Below are 18,098 nucleotides of genomic sequence, written 5' to 3'. Positions count from 1 at the left end.
TGGAAACCAACATTTTATTGAGCTCTCCTCACCCCTCAGAAATCTATTCCAGCAGATTTTCCCTTTGCCCCGGGGCATCACAGACGTGGGGGTGTGGCCAGCACTCCCCCCACGGCCCGCCACAGGGCCCCCCAGCAAGAGGAAGGCTCCTTTCTGGGACAGGCCACCACACGTGGGCTGGGGCCAGGAGAGCAGGCCCAGCCAGGCCTTGGCACGGGCAGTTAACCAGCAACGACCCCAGAGGTATAATGAATTCATTTCTCTTACAAAAAGAAAAAGAAAAAAACTAGTATGAAACCTCAGTAGTGTCCCAGCACTCTGTTTTAAATATAAAAAAGGCATCATCAGAAAACAGTTAAAAAGACAACAAACCCAACAAGGCCACCTCCAGGGTGGCGGCCAGGGAGGGGGCGAGGCCAGCCCCGCCCCCCGCCCAGAGCAGCAGCTCGCATCACTGGAGGACCTGAAGCCCCCAGCCTAGCAGCAGCACCACCAGCAGCAGCAGGGACAGCACCAGCCCGCGCCCGGGGTTGGGGGACACCTGTGGGATGAAGGTGGGGGAGAGGTGAGGCCCTCCAGCCCGGAACAGGGGTGGCTCCTTCCGCAGCTCCTTCTGTGCCCGCCCTGTGGACACAGGGATGAGCCCGCGAGGCTGAGGCTGAGGCCGGGCCCGGGGTGGGGAAGGACTAGTCAGGGAAGGTGGGGGATGCAGGAGCATCTCCGAAGCAGACCGGTCGGGGACAAAACCCAGGAAGAGCAGCACAGGCAGGTGGGGAGATGGCCGAGGATGCGACAGGGGGCAGAGAAGCCAGCCCACCCAGGCTGCTCATGGGCTGGGGACTGTGGGAGCACGAGCTGCCCGAGGGACCGTCCCCGGCGCTGCTGGGAGGGAGGAGGAGTGGTCAGGAAAGCGGCTCAGGAGGAGACGCATCTGCCGGGTGAGGAGCCGGTCCCTTCGCCAGCGCCAGCAGAAGGCCTTCCCAGGGGAGGCAACAGCAGGGAACAGGCGTGGAAGCAGCCAAACACATTGAAGAGTCCCAGCACCGAGTCCGTGAAGCACGGCTCTCAAAGCCCGAGCCCAGCAGAAGGGGGGAAGCGGGCAGGGCGACAGGGAGGGGTAGGGTCTGCGGCATCGCGCCACTGCAGAGCTTCGCAGCACCATGTACAGGAGGTAAGTCAATCTCAAGGTTTAGTTACCCTGTTCCTGAAGGTCAGGAAGCTCCAGATCCGTATGTGCTCCCTGAGGTTAGTGAGACCATCCACGAAACTTCGGAGAACACCTCTCAGGCGCATCTGGTTGTAGGTAAAAGCCCAGCTGTGACAAAGGGGAGGGGGAGCAGCGCCATTACTGCGGGAACGGGGACAGGGCTGCAGCCTTTCCTTTAGGGGACCCCTGTGGGTAGAAGAGGGCTGCCCCCCCCCACATTGCCACTCTGTCCCCTTGCTCTGGTGGCTCCGCCAACGAGCGTCTCTCTCCACGGCCATCTGATTTCCTGTTTCCTTTCACCGCCCACCAGTCCACGGGGGTTTGGTCTGGGGTTCTGAAGCCGGCCATGGGGAAAAGGCTCCACTGTTCACAGGCCCAAGAAGGCAGGTCTTCGGGCGCCTGGGTGGCTCAGTGGGTTAAGCCGCTGCCTTCGGCTCAGGTCATGATCTCAGGGTCCTGGGATCGAGTCCCGCATCGGGCTCTCTGCTCAGCAGGGAGCCTGCTTCCTCCTCTCTCTCTCTGCCTGCCTCTCTGCCTACTTGTAATCTCTCTCTGTCAAATAAATAAATAAATCTTTAAAAAAAAAAAAAAAAAGAAGGCAGGTCTTCCCCCTGGAGGACCTTGCTCTGATGGAGGCCTGGGCACCCCAGCAGAAGGCTGCCTCTCTGGGGACCAAGAGACCACACGGCTGCGGCCCTGAGATGGGCTCATACACCCGCAGCGTGAGTGGTCCTGTGAGCCTCTGGAAACCCACAGAGATGCTGGTCAACCATGAAAGTACAGTGGGCTCGGGACAGAGGCCACCAAGCAGGACACACAGCTCCACTGAGCTCGCCACCTTCCCGTCAGCATTTGAGGTCAAGACCCTTTGGGAAAAGTTCGGTCTTGGCTTGATGAAACAGCAGAGAAAGGCACTTGGGTTCTGCTGTGCAGCCGCGGTGCAGGGGCTGGGGACTCCCGGCAGAGGGATGCGGGGCTGCCCGGAAGGGGAGCTGTCTCCTCCCAGGGCCTGGGGGCCACCCACCTGTGCACGGCCATCCCGGGCAGCTCGCCAGCGCGGGGCAGCATCCATCTCACTTCCATCTCGTCCCCGATGAAGGCCAGCCGCATGGCCACATAGTTGGGGCTGCTGCGGGAGGGCATGGACAATTAGGGGTGACGCAGGGACGCCCCACACACCTGGGCCCGCCTGGCAGATCGGGCCCCAGGCTTCTGGGAGGCCAGGGGTGGCACAGAGCGAAGTGGGAACCTTCATGCACCCCTCCTCTGGCTCCTGCTTTGCTTCAGAAAAGACCGGCGAGGTCCCATCCCTGGCGGGCTCCACTCCTCTTGTCTTGTGGGAGGGCAGACACACATGCAGGGCCCGTGAGCAGCAGATGCGCCTCCCTGTCACAGCCTTCCTCTCCCTCCAGGGAACACGGAGGGTTGGGGAGCCCTGGGAGAGGCCACCCACCCGGAGGCTTGCCAGGAAAGATGGCAAAGGTGGGCAGCGGGGCCGGGCGTGCTGGGGCTCCTGAACCCCCCGGAGCTGGGACTGGTTTCCCACGGGGTCTCGATTTTCCCTCCTCCTCGTGGGGAGGGATTCTAGGACTTGTTCCCTGCGCCCCCAATCGTGAAACCACCTGTTGTCCTCAGCCTTTTCGGAAGGGAGGGGCTCACCAGTTGCTGCTCTCCCTGACCGAGTCCTGGATGGGGAAGGAGGTCTGCGCGCTCACACCTGACCTCCACAGCCCACAGCCTCCAGGCTGGCTTCAGTCCTGCTCTCAGGGCTTTGCCCACATTTCATCTGGGAACTTCCAAGTGGACAGGCGTCCCAGTGGCTCCCAGCTCAGCCCCAGCCACCTGCCCGGTCTCTCTGGGGTCTGTGCGCTCTAGTCCAGAGGTGCCGAAGGTTGGATGCGAAGCTGGGGAGGTCTGGCTGGCAATCCCCGGCGGGGGCCTGAGGTCCCACCTCTATCTCGATACCCCGTGGGACCTCAGGAAGATACTGCCCCACGCTGAACGTCCCCTGTTGTCATCTCCAAGTGGAGCAGGACAGGGCAAGAGGCAGATTTTCAGGTCCCTCCAGCTCTAAAATCCCAGCCAGCCCCAATCCCCAGGTCCAGGCCCTAATGCCTAAGAGACTCCTGAGACCTAAAGCAGAAGGGAAGCACCTGGAACCTGGGGCCGGCCCTGGGAAGATCCTCTCTTCTCTGTCCCGGCAGCCTGGGCCCCAGACGGTGTGTGTGAAGGGGCTTCCTCAGGCTGCTTCTGATTTTCTAAAATTAGAACCATCTTATCAAGAGGCCTTGATGAGACATCATGGTCAGTGAGGGCCAGGTGATATGATACCCAGTCCTAAAGTCAGAGGTTTAAGCCATTTTGGCGGCAGTACCCAAGGTCCATCCTGGGAATATGCTGGAACCTGAGGGCCTCTGTGGGCTGACAGCAGCGCCAAGGGGCCGCGCCCAGGGCACAGACCTCCATGAGCACACCTGGGGAATTTCTGCCCTGGGGCCCTGCTCTTCCAACTGTACCCCCAAGGTCACTGGCCAGAAATGGGAGTGGGTGGGGCCCACGGAGTGTTGATGGGACCTACCTGTTAGGGGAGGGCCCTGGACCATAGTGCTCCACGAGATTAGTCATGCCGGGGACGTTCAGCACTTCCGGGCCATGCTCCTGCAGAAAGGTGCTCAGAAAGAGGTTCCTGGAGAGGGGTCCTGTGTGGGACATTTCTTCTCTGGGGGAGAAGAAAGACAGAAAAGACAGAGACTGAACACCTGCCTAGCATGCCTTGCAGCTGGTGGTGGGCATGCAACCGGTGTTCTGGGCAATGGGGTCTCAGAGTCCGATGTAGGGGTTTTGTTTTTTATTTTTTATAAAGATTTTATTTATTTATTTGTCAGAGATAGAGCGCGAGCGAAAGCGAGCACAGGCAGACAGAGTGGAAGGCTGAGTCAGAGGGAGAAGCAGGCTCCCCGTGGAGCAAGGAGCCCGATGTGGGACTCGATCCCAGGACGCTGGGATCATGACCTGAGCCGAAGGCCGCTGCTTAACCAATTGAGCCACTCAGGCGTCCCCGACGTAGGCGTTTTAGCCAGGGCAGCTCCTCTCCCTGCCTGCTGCCTTCAGTACAGGAGGGAAGGCTGGAGCTGCAGCAGCCACTTTGTGACACCAAGGTGCTGAACATTAAGAATAACTAAGACGCCAAGAAAGCAGAGGAGAGAGGGACGGAGCCTGGCTCTCTGATGGCCTTCTGGAACACTTGTATTTTTGCGAGTCACGGCCACCCTCGCTGTGTAGGAAAAGTAACACCCAACTCAGTGAGTTTCCAGTTCCTTGCAGCCAAAGGCTCTCCTATTACAACCACGGATTCCCACGTAGGAATTGTTCCCATCATCCTGAGATAGCAGGGTAGGAGCGTCTGTGACCGAGGCCACCGCAACTTAGCCCACACCATGCCAAACAGACTTAGAGCTAGAATATAATGGCGAATATGGAACCCACAGACCTGAGCTCAAATCCCAGCTGTTACTTAGCACCTGTGTGATGCTGAGGGACCTCTGCACATCAACCCACTGTCTTAAAAATTTTGTAATTCTTCACATTAGCCTGAGTGGACAGGACCCTCTCATTATCTTGTTGGATCCCTAACCTTCAAGATAGGTATTCATTAAGATGAGACCCGGAAAAGTTCACGATGAAGCCAAGAAGGGCCAGAGCCAAGTCCCCCTGCTCCCCAGGCCAGGGTGGACAGTGTTCACGTTTGGCAGGACAAGCACAGGTGCCCGCTGGGGACGCGGGGTGTAGGCGAGAGTGTGCACACGACGTGCTTTCCCCATTCAAGGGTGGTGACTGGAGACACAGAGCCAGGGCACAAGCTCACGGGGGCGCAGAGGTCAGTGTGGAGCCTCCGGGTATCTCGGAACAAGACAGGAGAGTCAACAGAGGATCCAAAACGTGATCAAGAGAGATGGACACGCGGCGATGTCATCGAGGGCACAGACAGGTACCTGAGGGCTCTTTGAGAAACGGTACAGAAGAACACCACTGCTCCGGAGAGAGTATGTGCCCAGAATTTGTCTCAAGAGAAATCAGACATGTAAACACAGCCACGACAGCCACGAAAGGCCTGACATACGCCACCCGCACCTGTGAGGACAGCACCTTCCCCTGCAGGCTCCTGGTGGTGGCGGGGGTCTCACCACCTGCTGAGGGCGGCGCCTGCGGGCAGGGTTGAAAAGCGTGCAGGCCTGAGACCCGGCAACGAAGCCCCCTCCAAAACCAACAGACCAGCATGAACCAGAACCCCACGGGGAGGATCAGGTGACATTTCTAAAAACCCTCGATGCCGCTAGCAACTTGACTGCAGCACAGGTACTGCTGGGAGCGCGTAACCCTTCTACCTCCGGTCCACATGGCTAGGCAGCAGTTAAAAGCTAGGACCCCAGCCCTAGGGACCCACCTCCAGCCACCCCCTAGGCGCTGACACCCTACCCAGCTGTCAGACTTCAGTTTTGCTTGTTTAAAAACAGAAAAGGAGGGCACCTGGGTGGCTCAGTCGTTAAGTGTTTGCCTTCGGCTCAGGTCATGATCTCAGGGTCCTGGGATCAAGCCCCGCATCGGGGTCCCTGCTCCACGGGAAGCCTGCTTCTCCCTCTCCCACTCCCCCTGCTTCTGTTCCCTCTCTCGCTGTGTCTCTCACTGTCAAATAAATAAAATATTGAAACATAATAAGGGGCGTCTGGGTGGCTCAGTTGTTAAGCATCTGCCTTAGGCTTGGGTCATGATCCCAGAATTCTGGGATCCAGCCCCACATCGGGCTCCCTGCTGAGCGGGAAGCCTGCTTCTCCCTCTCCCTCTGCTGCTCCCCTGTTACCTCTCTTGCTGTCTCTGTCAAATAAGAAAATAAAAATTAAAATAATAATAATAATAATAATAAAATAATAAAAATAGAAAAGGGAGCCTCCACACAGGACAGTCCGGGGTCAGGGCAGCGGCACCAGCACAAACGGCGACAAGCGGACTTCAGTCAGATGAGGTCTCAGCAAGTTAGAGGAAGCCGCTCGAAGAAGAAAAGACGGAGAACATTCAAGCCGCCAGAGAACATGTGATCAGTTTGATGAGGCAGAAGAGGGATTTCTAGCAGACCTGCAATGAGCCTTTATGTAGAAAACACAGAATCACCTTTTGTACTTTCTTAGTAAGATTTTATCTATTTATTTGAGAGAGAGAGCAGGTGCATGTGCACTAGCCGGGGGGAGGGGAAGAGGGAGAAGCAGGCTCCCCGCTGAGCAGGGAGCCCCTGTGGGACTGGATCCCAGGACCTGAGCCAAAAGCAGACGCTTAACAGTCTAAGCCACCCAGGAGTCCTGAGAATCACTTTTTGGAACCACCAGGAGATTCAAGGTTACCAGATACCAGATGGACATATAAAAATCAGTAACCACAAGGCGACCAGAAAATGCGGTAGCACACAGACTATGCAGGTACAGAGGCCCTTAGTCAGGAAAGAAATGCGATTTAAAAAAAAAAAAAAAAAAAAAAAGGGCGCCTGGGTGGCTCAGTGGATTAAGCCACTGCCTTCGGCTCAGGTCATGATCTCAGGGTCCTGGGATCGAGTCCTGCATCGGGCTCTCTGCTCGGCAGGGAGCCTGCTTCCTCCTCTCTCCCTGCCTGCCTCTCTGCCTCCTTGTGATCTCTCTCTGTCAAATAAATAAATAAAATCTTTGAAAAAAAAAAAATGCTCTGGGGTGCCTGGGTGGCTCAGTGGGTTAAAGCCTCTGCCTTCGGCTCGGGTCATGATCCCGGGGTCCTGGGATCAGGCCCCCCATTGGGCTCTCTGCTTGGCAGGGAGCCTGCTTCCCTTCCTTTCTCTCTGCCTGCCTCTCTGCATACTTGTGATCTCTATCAAATAAAATCTTTTTAAAAAAATGCTTTAAAACTTACGGAGAAAAACATAAAACTCTACTGAAGGATTTAAAGGGTGTAATGGAGCCAGACAGAAACTGACACTGCACAGGGAGTGCACGCTGGGGGTCTGGGTGCCCTTGAGCTCCAAGGGTAGCATTTAAGGATTGGGGACAGAGCTCCCACCTCTGTTGCTCCCAGGCCCTAGGGGGCTTGATAACTATGCAAATGGCAATTTCCCAGGAAAAGCAGTCCCAGCCCTCCTCTGCATGCGCCCCCTGAGCCCCCCCGCCCCCACCCTCCACACCAGCCCCAGGCTCTGGGCCTGGACATGGCCTCTGCGCCTCCCCTTGACCTACGGTCTAAACATCCCTCCGCCTCCAGCAGAGACAGTCCCAGAATCCCTGGACACCAAGTGGGAATGGGGCCCGAGACCCGTGTCTGACAAGCCCTGGGGCTGGGTGAGCGGTGGGGTGGTGCCTCCCCCAACCACAGCCGGGGGCGTCCTGCCTGGGTTGACCTTCTAACCCAACCACTCACTTGAGCTGCAGTGGGAACCTTGGGCGAGGCCTCCAGTTTCGTCCGTTAAATGGGAAAAATAATCCCACACTAATGGGGTTCATTTTTCTGGTAAGAACCAGCATCAATCACCTGTTCTGACCCTGGCTGAGGTTTTTGCACCCACCTCATTGGGTCCTAATCCAAGCCCTGAGTAAGGTTCTCACAAAGGTCTGACCAGCCCGGCCTGGGCTGGCCTTGGGGCTCAAGGTCTGAGTGGGAGAAATCAGAGTGTGGCCACAGAGCTGGCGGCAAGGTCCCTGCAGCCGGCCCACCACGCCAGGGCAGGCCAGCCCCGGTCTCTTCCTGTCCAGCTCTACTGCGGCTGCCCCGTCTCCGGTCTCCAGTCCCCGCTGGACCCTCTCCAATCTGACCTGGTCATTGCTCCACTCGGGGGTCGTGTCATGCTGCTATCAGGGCCCTTTTCCCCTGGCCACTTCCCCAGCCCCAACCACCCGCCCTCTCCCCCGCTCCTACCGCACCCCAGGCACCCCAGGCGCCCAAGGCCTGCCATCCTGTCCCCTTAGTCCACGCCCTCTCATTGGTTACCAAGAAACTCAGCCCTGGCCCTGCCTTCCTAGCTCACCTGGGCCAGGCTGGGGCTCCCCCTCCCATCTCTAACCAACCCCACCGTGGGGCGCTCTTTCTCCCTCTGTGGTAGCTTAGAGCACGGACACTCTCTGTGCCCCCCGCTTCTTCCCTTCCACGTGAGGACACTAGGAACGCACGTCCCCAGGAGCTGGGAGCACGACGTGATGGAACCTGTCTCAGCGCCCCCACACCCCGGAAGGCAACGAACCAGGAGCTGCCACAGGAGCTGCCACTGTTACTCGGCTCCGGCCCCCAGCCCACACCACAGAGCATGTTTGTCAAATGACCCAACACCGCCCAGCACCGAGAAAGCTGCTGGCCCGGGAGCCCGCACTGCTTTTAAGCATTTTTTCCCCCCCAGCAGATTTGCAAAGAAGCAGTTTCAGACCATTTCGGGTGAAAGAAGGTGCACCTAGCCACCTGTCCCCACCCCGGCTGCAGCCCATGCGGGCACCTGCTGACACACTGTGGAGAGAGCCCACGGGGGCGCCTGGGTGGCTCAGTGGTTAAGTGTCTGCCGAGGGCCTGGGATCAAGCCTCAGTCAGGCTCCCGGACTCTCAAATAAGTAAAATCTTAAAAAAAAAAAAAAGCCATCAGGACCACGCTCTTACCCACAGAGCTCAGGATGCCCACCCCACCTCTGGGCAGAAGAAAGTCGCCCGCACAGCCACAGGGACACCTGTGGGGCTGGGAGGTGGAGAGAGAGGGCAGGCTCCCAACCTCCGGGGTGCACTTTCCCATGACGTATGACCTCCCCCACATAGAACAGCGTGGGGACAGGTGCACGCTCTGTCTCCCCCAGCCCAGCCTGTGTGTCCCTGCATGCTGGCGGCCAAGCAGGAGCAGCTGGGGACACCGGGGGGCTCCAGCAATAGCACCTGGTCCCCAAAGTCCTGGGTGCCAGGCCAGCGGCTGCTGGGTGGACCCAGCTGAGACCTAGCCACCAGATGTTTCCACGGAAGCTTCCCACCCACACCTGCCCCCCCACCAGCCCTGCCGCTGTGGGGGACGGGGATGGTGCACTGGTTTAGGGAGCACCCGGTGTCGCAGCATGGGTGTACTCGAGCAGCAAAGCCCAGACCTCAGCAAGACAGATCCAGGCTCCATTCCCAGCTCTGAGGTGCCACCTGGACCAGTCAACAGATTCTGAGCCTAGCTCAGAGAGGGGTCTCCAGCCTGAAAATAGCACAGCCTCCCAAGAACTAAGAGGATTAAGAGAAATGGATGCTGCCTACTTCCTGCCACCCAGCAGGGGCTCCAAGGCTGGCTAAGGCATCAACAAGCGCAGGGTGGGAGACAGGAGCCCCTGAAGTCCCAAGTGCACCTATCCGTGACTTCTAGGGTGCATCCTGCATGTCCCGCTGGAGGTACCCGGTGGCCATGAAATCATGAGCAGTGGGTCTGTAGGCATTCCCATGCGGGGACCTGGAAGTCACTTGGCTCTGTGCACACAGCAAGGAACAGTCTGCAATCGTGCGGCCATGTGTGAATATAAAGGACTAACAGACACACACCTCCATCTGCAGAGGTCATCTCCTGAAGTGGCAGGAGGTTAAGAGAGAAGGGGTCTCTCTGGGACACACTTGGGAAGGGGCCTGAATTTGAAATTCTGTGCTCTTGGGTTCTTGAAGTTTTACTACCGCGCATGTGCTTGGTTCGTGGATTCCAGAAATACAGCAAGGGGCACATGGGCGGCCCAGCTGGTTGGGCGTCTGCCTTCGGTTCAGGTCGTGATCCCAGGGGCCTCAGATTGAGCCCCACATCAGGCTCCCTACTCGGCAGGACACCTGCTCTCTCTCTCCCACTCTCCCTGCTTGTGTTCCCTCTCTTGCTGTGTCTGTCAAATAAATAAATACATCTTAAAGCTAGCTGAAGTTGCAATAAAGAAGTTTCTTTAAAAAAAAAAAAAAAAGATTTACTTTAGAGATGTGGGACCAGGGGGAGGGACAGAGGGAGAGGCAGAGAATATCAAGCTGACTCCAGGCTGTGCAGGGAGTCCGAGGGTGGGGGCTCAATCCCAGGACCCTGAGATCATCTGAGCTGAAACCATAAGGCAGATGCTTAACCAACTGAGCCACTCAGGCACCTCTGGAAAAGGTCTGTCTTAAAGGTCTATTTCAGGAATCAAGCCACCCCACCCCCAGCCTGTCCCCACCTGGTGGGGAAGTCCCACCTCCGCCTCCACCATCAGGAACCCCAGAGGCCTGAAAGTGCTCCTCCCAGGTAGGCAGGGCTGACTGCCCTGGTGATAGAGAAGCAACTGGGGGAAAAGACAGACAGGGAGTGACAAGGAGGGAGAGAGAAGGTGTTTCAGGTAAAAAGTTGGAAACTCACCTGTGCTGGGGTGTGGGGGCTGCTCAGTGATTCCAGAAGTGTCATCTTGGAATGGGCCCACAGTGCCACAGCCCCTCAATCCTGCCTCCTCACCAGCACTGTGCCCACCCCACCCCCGCCCCGTACCCCAGTGCAGGGGCTGACCTGAGTCACTCGGAACCCAGGTGCTGCAGGCAGAGCCATCCACAGGATGGGTGGGCTAGGCCCGCCCCTATGGCCTTGGGCAAGGACTGTCCTCTCCCAGCTGCAGGGGTCTGCTCCTGGTCACCCCAAGACCTTATTTGCATCGCTCTGCCTAGCCTCCCCCAGAAGTAGTCCCACTTCACAGATGGGGACCCAGGATGGGGGAGAACGGAAATTCAGAGCCTCCTGACCATGCAATCACGCTCCCCACCCCGGGGCTCCAAAAATACCCCGCCCAGCAGTGTGGGCTGACAGCAGAATGAAAAGGAAGCCCCCCCACCCCCAGCAAAAAAGAGGCGCCTGGGTGGCTCAGTTGGTTAAGCGTCTGCCTTTGGCTCAGGTTGTGATCCCAGGGTTCTGGAGTCCTAGGATCAACCCCGATGTTGAGCTCCCCACTTGGCAGGGAGACTGCGTCTCTCTCTCCCTCTGTGTGTGCTCTCTCAAATAAAATTAAAAAGTAAATTGGAGGGCGCCTGGGTGGCTCAGTGGGTTAAGCCGCTGCCTTCGGCTCAGGTCATGATCTCAGGGTCCTGGGATCGAGTCCCGCATCGGGCTCTCTGCTCGGCAGGGAGCCTGCTTCCCTCCCTCTCTCTCTCTGCCTGCCTCTCCATCTACTTGTGATTTCTCTCTGTCAAATAAATAAATAAAATCTTTAAAAAAAAAAAAAAAGGACCCTTTTTCTAAAAAAAAAAAAAAAAAAAAAAAAAAAAAAAAGTAAATTGGAAAAAAAAAAAAAAGGTGTAGGGAGGCCGCCTTGACAATCCCCAAAAAAGTCTTGCTCTGAGGCCTGAAATGCCAAATAGTTTCCACTGAATCCGATAGTGAAGGACCGAACACACTGCGGCCCTGTACATGGGGCTTGGCCAGGACCAGATGGTTTGTCACGTTTCCCGTCAGCATCCCGCCTTCTGGGCACGGGAGCGGAGAGGCTGGCCCAGAGGTAAAAGGGAAGCCCCTTTTCACACACCCATGAAACGGGCCTTCAGCTCCAGGGAGGCGTGATCTGGGTTGTGCACCCAGTTTGGGTCTGTTTGGTGGGAGATGCTCTGGCCGGATTCGGCAGCAGGTCCCCAGGGCCCCACGCCGGGCCTGGCTCAGTGCACTCAGGTCCCCCTTAGTGGAAATGAGGCAAACCAGCACCCTCTCGTCCTCCCCGAATCCACATTTGGGACAGGTTGGCCACAAGGGGGTCTGCAACAGGCTGAAGTCCTGGTTGGCTGCTGAGCAACAGGAGCGAGAGGAGCCGCCACCGGGATGCCACTTCTGCAAATGTCCAGGGCTCACCACTTCTGATCGTTACTTAGAGGGGGACCCCCGCGTCCTAGTCCAGCGTGGCCATTCGGCTCTGGACAAGTTCCCTGGCCCCTCTAAACCCCCTCATTCTTGGTCTGCAAAACAAACATTAGGGAGATTTTTTCGGTCCCTTCCTGCTCATATCTGTAAAGATCCCCACAACCGGAGAAGGCAGAACGGAGGAAGAATTCTCGGCGACAGGGGATTCTGAAGGAGGCTTTACACCAGTTTCCCATGGCCTGGAGGTTTGTGTCCACTCCCAAATTCTTAAAGCCCAGAATGACGGTATCAGGAGGTGGGGACTTTGAGAGGGATTAGACTTTGAGGGCTCTCCTAATGGGATTAGTGATCTTCTGAGTGAGAGGCCCAGGAGAGCTCCCTTCAGGTCCCCAGTCCCCCCCCACTCAAGGATCCAGAAGTCGGCGGCACCCTGACCGTGGATTTCCAGCATACAGAACTGTGAGACATGACTTTGTGGTTTACAAGCCTCCCAGTCGGTGGTGGTGTAATGCACAGCTCCAACGACATGAACAACCGAAAACAGGGATGGAGGGAACATGACGACAACCCAGGGGTTCCCAGTTGACACCCGAAAGGGGACCCAAGTGGGCCCGTCTGCTTTTCCACCACCAGCAGAGAGGACAGCAGCCAAGATACTACTTGGGCCTGCAGTTTGTAAGTTTGAGAAGCATGTGTTTAGAAGAAGTTTTGCGGGCATCTGGCTGGCTCAGTCGGTAGAGCACCTAACTCCTGATCCTGGGGTTGTGAGTTTGAGCCCCAAGTTGGGCACAAAGATTACTTTAAAAAAAAGATCATTAGGGGCGCCTGGGTGGCTTAGTAGGTTAAGCCTCTGCCTTCCACGCAGGTCATGATCCCAGGGTTCTGGGATGGAGCCCCACCTCCGGCTCTCTGCTCAGCAGGGAGCCAGCTTCCTCCTCTCTCTCTCTCTGCCTACTTGTGATCTCTGTCAAATAAATAAAATCTTTTTAAAAAATCATTAAAAAATAAAATAAAATAAAACAATAAAGTTCTTAAGCATTTAAAATAAAATTTTGTGCCCTGCTAGGCCCAAGCTCTGAGGAGCCAAGAGAGACAGATGCAGCCCTCGGGGTCCTTTATTCCAGAATTTTGAGTCTCCCCCCGCCTCTTTCTTAAAGATTTTATTTCACAGAGTGAGCACAAGCAAGGGGTGCTGGAGGAGGAGAAGCAGACTCCCCACTGAACAGGGAGCCTGACCGAGGGCTCCATCCCATGACCCCAGCCTCACGACCTGAGCTGAAGGCAGACACCTGACCGACTGAGCCCCCCAGGCACCCCTGTGCAGAGCAGCTTCAATGACTCACTGAATCCTGACACCCCCTCCAGTCAGCAGCTCTGGGGGCTCCCACTTCCTCCCTAGGACAAAGTCCTTAGTCCCCCCCTGGACTTGTCCTGGCCCTTTTGAACCCTCAACTTGATTCTACTGGCGCCCCTCTGCTTTCCCCAGGCTGCTACAGGGGGGCTGGCACAGGCCTGGCCCCAAACCCACCTCCTCCCCGCCCAGAATCCATTGTTCCTCATCTGCATGGTCCCAGCACCTTCAGTAAACAAACCTGGATTGGGCACTTGGCCCATTCTAGTCTCATTAAATGTTTACCTGTCTGTCTGCCCCAGCTCAGAGCAGAGACCTAGTGCATGGGACAGTCCGGGGCGGGAGGGGCAGACAGTAGAGTGAAAAACAGAACAAGGGAGCTACAGGGACAGTCAAGTCCTGGCTCAGAGCACCTGCCAGCAGGAAGTGTTGCTGTGAGGAGGAGGCAGAGGCTGAGGTGGGGGAATACAGTACACAGCAGGCGCTCACTAGGTACACAGCAGGCGCTCACTAATGCACCACTAGGACTATGAGCCGGGAGCTCAGGAGACCCACATACTATGCTGACCACCTCAGTGAGAGCCGGGATTTTCCTATTGTGTCATCGTCTGCACACAGGAAAATGGGCAGCTTCTGTCCTCACCTTGATCTAGCTTCTTCTAAGCTCCAAGCCACAGACACACAAATGCCAACACGTGGGGGTGGGGGGGTGGGGGGGGCAGGGGCAAGAGTGTTCAGTTCTAAATGTCTGTATCCCAGTGATGCTCCCCCAGCCCCAGCCCCCAGGCGGGGGCTGCTCCCGGGCACTCCCTCTCAGTCTGGGTGATCGGCTATCTTCTCCCTCCTCCAGAAAAACAGGTTTACCATGCAGGGCCCGCCAAGGCCCTGAGGGTGTTTCGTATTGTCACACCCTAATATTGACACTAGGGAAATCAGCTGTCCTCCCTGGGCCCGCCTCAGCCTGCTCTGTTGACCACCAGCCCTGGCCTCCCCGTGGGGAGGTGCCAAAGAGGAACTGGAGGCCATGACCTTGCTTGCTTACGCTCTGTCTTTCGCCCAGAGCCTGGCCCTGGCAGGACAAAGAGACTAGGGAGCGGCTCCACGTGTCCACTCCCGGCCCACGGCAGGCTTCCCGGTGGCTGCCGACAACAAAACCCGAGCGGGCCTGGGACTTCCTTGAAACCTCTTGGAATTGTTCTGAGCAGAGAGAAAAAAACAGCCGGACTCTCGTGGGATCCACTATGTTCGAGGCAGGGGAAGCAAGAAGCCATTAATTGTCTACAAACTTCATAGGTTCACTAAAAACAGGATGCTTTCCAGGGAGAGGGGAAAAACCTCCCAGGCCAGCTTCAAAACTCAACCAGCGGATGGAGCCGGGCCCCAAGCACCCGCTTCTGCATGTCAGCCCAGCAGAACAGAACAAATGGGCTCGTGTTGCTCTCTGGTTTCTCTTCAGCTCAGAGACTCCAGCTTTCATACCTACCAACCCCCTAATACAACTTCAGACACAACCTGCATACGGCCCTCCGTCCAGCATCAGTGTGCCCAGGCCGTGCCATGGTGGGGATACTCCACTGAGTGGGACACTTGGTCCTCCTGTTCTCATGGAGCTGCAAGCTAGAGTCACGCTAAGGGACTTGCACAAGTAGGTAATTTCAATCTGTCTCTAGCGTCCGGAAACGGTCCAGTAAGGTCCTTGCACAGAGGAACCAGCAGGAAGAGAGGAAGGGCTGCACCTTTAGATGAGGTAGTCAGGGAAGACTTCTCAGAGGAGGCAAGCACGTAAATGGAGACAGGGAAAAAGGACACCCAGGGGGACGCTGCTAAGTGTATAACTCCATCCCACAAAGGGCCTCACAGGACCCCTGGTGCTTGGGGAAATATCCTTGCTGACAGTGTTCCCACAAAAAAAAAAAAAAAAAAAAAAAAAAAAAATCCCCTGGCAGCCATCTTAGAAGGTTGATTAAATAGGTAAATAGGTACCCCCCACCTCCCGGGAGGGCTCTGAGGCACAGACTGAAAGCCAGTCTCACCAGATGCTCTAGACACTTTAAACCAAAAACAAGCACAAATAAACATATACAACGTTAACACTGGTAAAGCTGAAGGAACCACAGCTAAAGCCATCATTGACAGCCCCGTGACCTTGAGTTTAGAAGTGTGGGAAATCCCCAAATCCTGGAGCGGGAAGGGAAGGGTGGAGGACAGCCGGAGCTCTGGACAGGAGCAGCACCAAGAGCCAGGTGTGAAGGCCCAGCCGGCTGCAGCCTCAGACTGCTTAGGGAACTAAGTGTAAAGCCATACATAACCATAACCACCTAAAATGTGCCACTCGGATTATTTACCCCAAAGGCATGCCCAAGGTAATCAGAAATACGGTTAAAGGTTAAAGTGTTCGCTCTCAAACACGATCAGGCACCAACACTTGGGTGGGAAACCGCACGGACCCATTCTGCAGAAGGGACAAACTGAGGCTCAGAGGTGGAGTAGTCCGTCGAAGACAGCACAGCTGGGAGGTGGCTGCGTGGAGGGTTTTGTTGGGGCTCCCAGAAAAACGGCTCTGCCTGCCTTTGCTGCCGCCTGGAACGAAGTCTCAGTTTCTCCACCTGCGAAATGAGGCCTCCGGCTTCGGAGCAGCACAGAGCTCAACGGGCGGCCCGCCCTCCTCCTCCCGCGGGAAGGACAACGCCGATAACGCGCCCTTCCCGGGGAGCCCGAGCGAAGCTTCAGGGAGACCAGCCGGCCGAGGGCCGGGCCAGCGCGGGTGCTCGGGGGAAAATGTGGCAGCGGCAGCGGCAACAACAGCGTCCCGCCCCCCGGAGCGGCTCAGGCCGGCGAACATTACAGTAACGATTAACGGTTTACAAAGCGGTTTCGCGCCCAGGCCTCGGAGCGAGAGCGTGCGGAGCCCCGCGCTCCCCCGGGTCGCTTCGGGCGCGCGCGGGGCTGGCGGCTGGACCCCGCCCGGTCACGGCACGGAACGCCCGCGGCCACCGCAGCGCCGAGCGCGCGCGGGCCGCTCCGGTTTGCAAAGCGAGGCCGGACGTGCCCGCGGGGCGCACCTGTGCCGGGCGAGGGCAGGTGCGGGGCGGCGGCCGCGCCCCGCTCCGCGCGCAGTTCCTGTTCCGGACAAAGGCGCTCTCCGGCCCTCCGCAGGTGCGCGGCGACTCGGGGCCCCCAGGGTCCCCGCGGGGACCAGCGCCCGACGCCATCTTCCCGGCCTCGGGGGACACCCGGCTGAGCGGCCGCGACCCGTGGCTGGCGCTCCCTTGCCCCGGCTCTGCCCGCACGGCCTCCCCGCTGCAGCCCTCCCGAAGGCGTGGGAGTGGGACCCCGGGAGGCCGCGTCGAGGGGCCGTGCGGAGCGACGCGGCATCCGGGGGCCGCCCCATTGCGCGGTCGCGGAGACTGAGGCCCGCGGGGGCCGCGGCTGCTGCCATCCCCGGCGGGGGCCTGCAGACCTCGCCGGGGAGACGGGCGTTTCGGAGCCGGGGTCCCGAAAGGTCGCCCGAAAGGGACACACCCAACAGGTGCCCCGGGCGGAAAATCCTGGGCACCGGTCCCCAAGCTTCCAGCCGCTCGGCACCCAGGGCAGCACCCTGAGCGCCCACCTGCCGGAAGCGGGCCGGGTGCAGGGGCGCAGGGCAGCGGGGTGAGGGTCGCGGCAGGGGCTCGGACTCACCTCGCGTTGGAGGTGGCGGCGGGCGCGTTGGCCGGAGGGCTCGGGCCGGGAGGCGTACTGTCTGCGCCGGCAGCAGGCGCGCGAGCTTATAAACCGCCGGCCCCGGGCCCGCCCCGCCCCCGGCCCGCCCCGCCCCCGGGGCAGCCACTGCGGTTCCCGCTCCCGCCCCGCGGCTCGGGATCCCGGCCCGGCTCTTCGGTGGCAAGTGCAGTGCCAGCCGTCTGCGCTCCGCGGTGCACAAGGCCCGCGCCTAGTGGACGCACCCGCTGGCCGAATCCGGGTGTATGATCCAGGGTCTTGACACGGATTGTCCCCTGCGCCCTCCAAGGGGCTCTGAGAGCTCGGTGCTTTTTTCCAAGCCCCTTTTACCGATAAGAAAACTGAGCGTGGGAGAGACCGAACGGCAGCGGGAATCCCCCTCTCGAAGAGTGATGCTTTTTCTGCGCCAGCCATTTGGGGAGTTAGGTTTTGTTCTGTTTCTCTCGATTTTCTTTATTGTGGTAAAATACGCACAACACAATTTACCGTATTAAGCGTTTTAAAGTGTACTGTTCAGTGGCATTGAATACACAGCGTGCAGTGCTCACCACCACGCACAATTCCATCTTGTAAAACAGACTCTATACCCATTAAAAACTCTCCATTGGGGCACCTGGGTGGCTCAGTTCGTTAAGCGTCTGCCTTCGGCAGGGGTCCTCATTCCAGAGTCCTGGGATCCAGCCCCACTTTGGGCTCCCGGCTGAATGGGAAGCTGGGACTGCTTCTCCCTCTCTCTCTCTCTCTCTGCCTGCTGCTTGTCCTGCTTCTGCTCTGTCAAATCCATAAATAAAATCTTAAAAAAAAAAAAATCCAAGAAACAAAACAACAACTCATTCCTGGGGCTCCCTGCTGGCTCCATCGTCAAAGCGGGTGACTCCTAAAACTCCCATCACGGTTCTGAGTTCCACTCTGGGAGTAAAGGTTATTTAAACAAAACAAAACAAAACACCTCCCCATTTCCTTCAGCCCAC

At 57.7% G+C, this 18,098-nt stretch overlaps 1 protein-coding gene across 1 annotated transcript; it reads right to left on the bottom strand.

The window, feature by feature from the left end:
• Positions 1–17,157, bottom strand: BIK (BCL2 interacting killer). The gene is made up of 5 exons (XM_059187191.1): positions 17,089–17,157; positions 3,786–3,926; positions 2,232–2,336; positions 1,198–1,315; positions 1–541 (listed from the first exon to the last, which is right to left on the bottom strand). Exons 2-5 carry the CDS (start codon positions 3,917–3,919, stop codon positions 452–454), a joined length of 447 nt encoding a protein of 148 aa, XP_059043174.1. The 5' UTR covers positions 3,920–3,926; positions 17,089–17,157; the 3' UTR covers positions 1–451.
• Between the last annotated feature and the right edge of the window lie 941 nt (positions 17,158–18,098).

Source organism: Mustela lutreola, chromosome 8, assembly GCF_030435805.1.
Source record: "Mustela lutreola isolate mMusLut2 chromosome 8, mMusLut2.pri, whole genome shotgun sequence".
In the NCBI taxonomy this organism is placed as follows: Eukaryota; Metazoa; Chordata; class Mammalia; order Carnivora; family Mustelidae; genus Mustela; species Mustela lutreola.
This window is presented reverse-complemented; position numbering and strand designations above follow the sequence as displayed.

Coding starts and splice junctions, on each gene's coding strand:
- BIK (XM_059187191.1), bottom strand. CDS start 3,919: ATGTCCCACACAGGACCCCTCTCCAGGAACCTCTTTCTGAGCACCTTT. Junction 1,316..2,231: donor CCCGGGATGGCCGTGCACAG/GTGGGTGGCCCC, acceptor CCTTTGTCACAG/CTGGGCTTTTACCTACAACC. Junction 542..1,197: donor TCCTGACCTTCAGGAACAGG/GTAACTAAACCT, acceptor TTCATCCCACAG/GTGTCCCCCAACCCCGGGCG.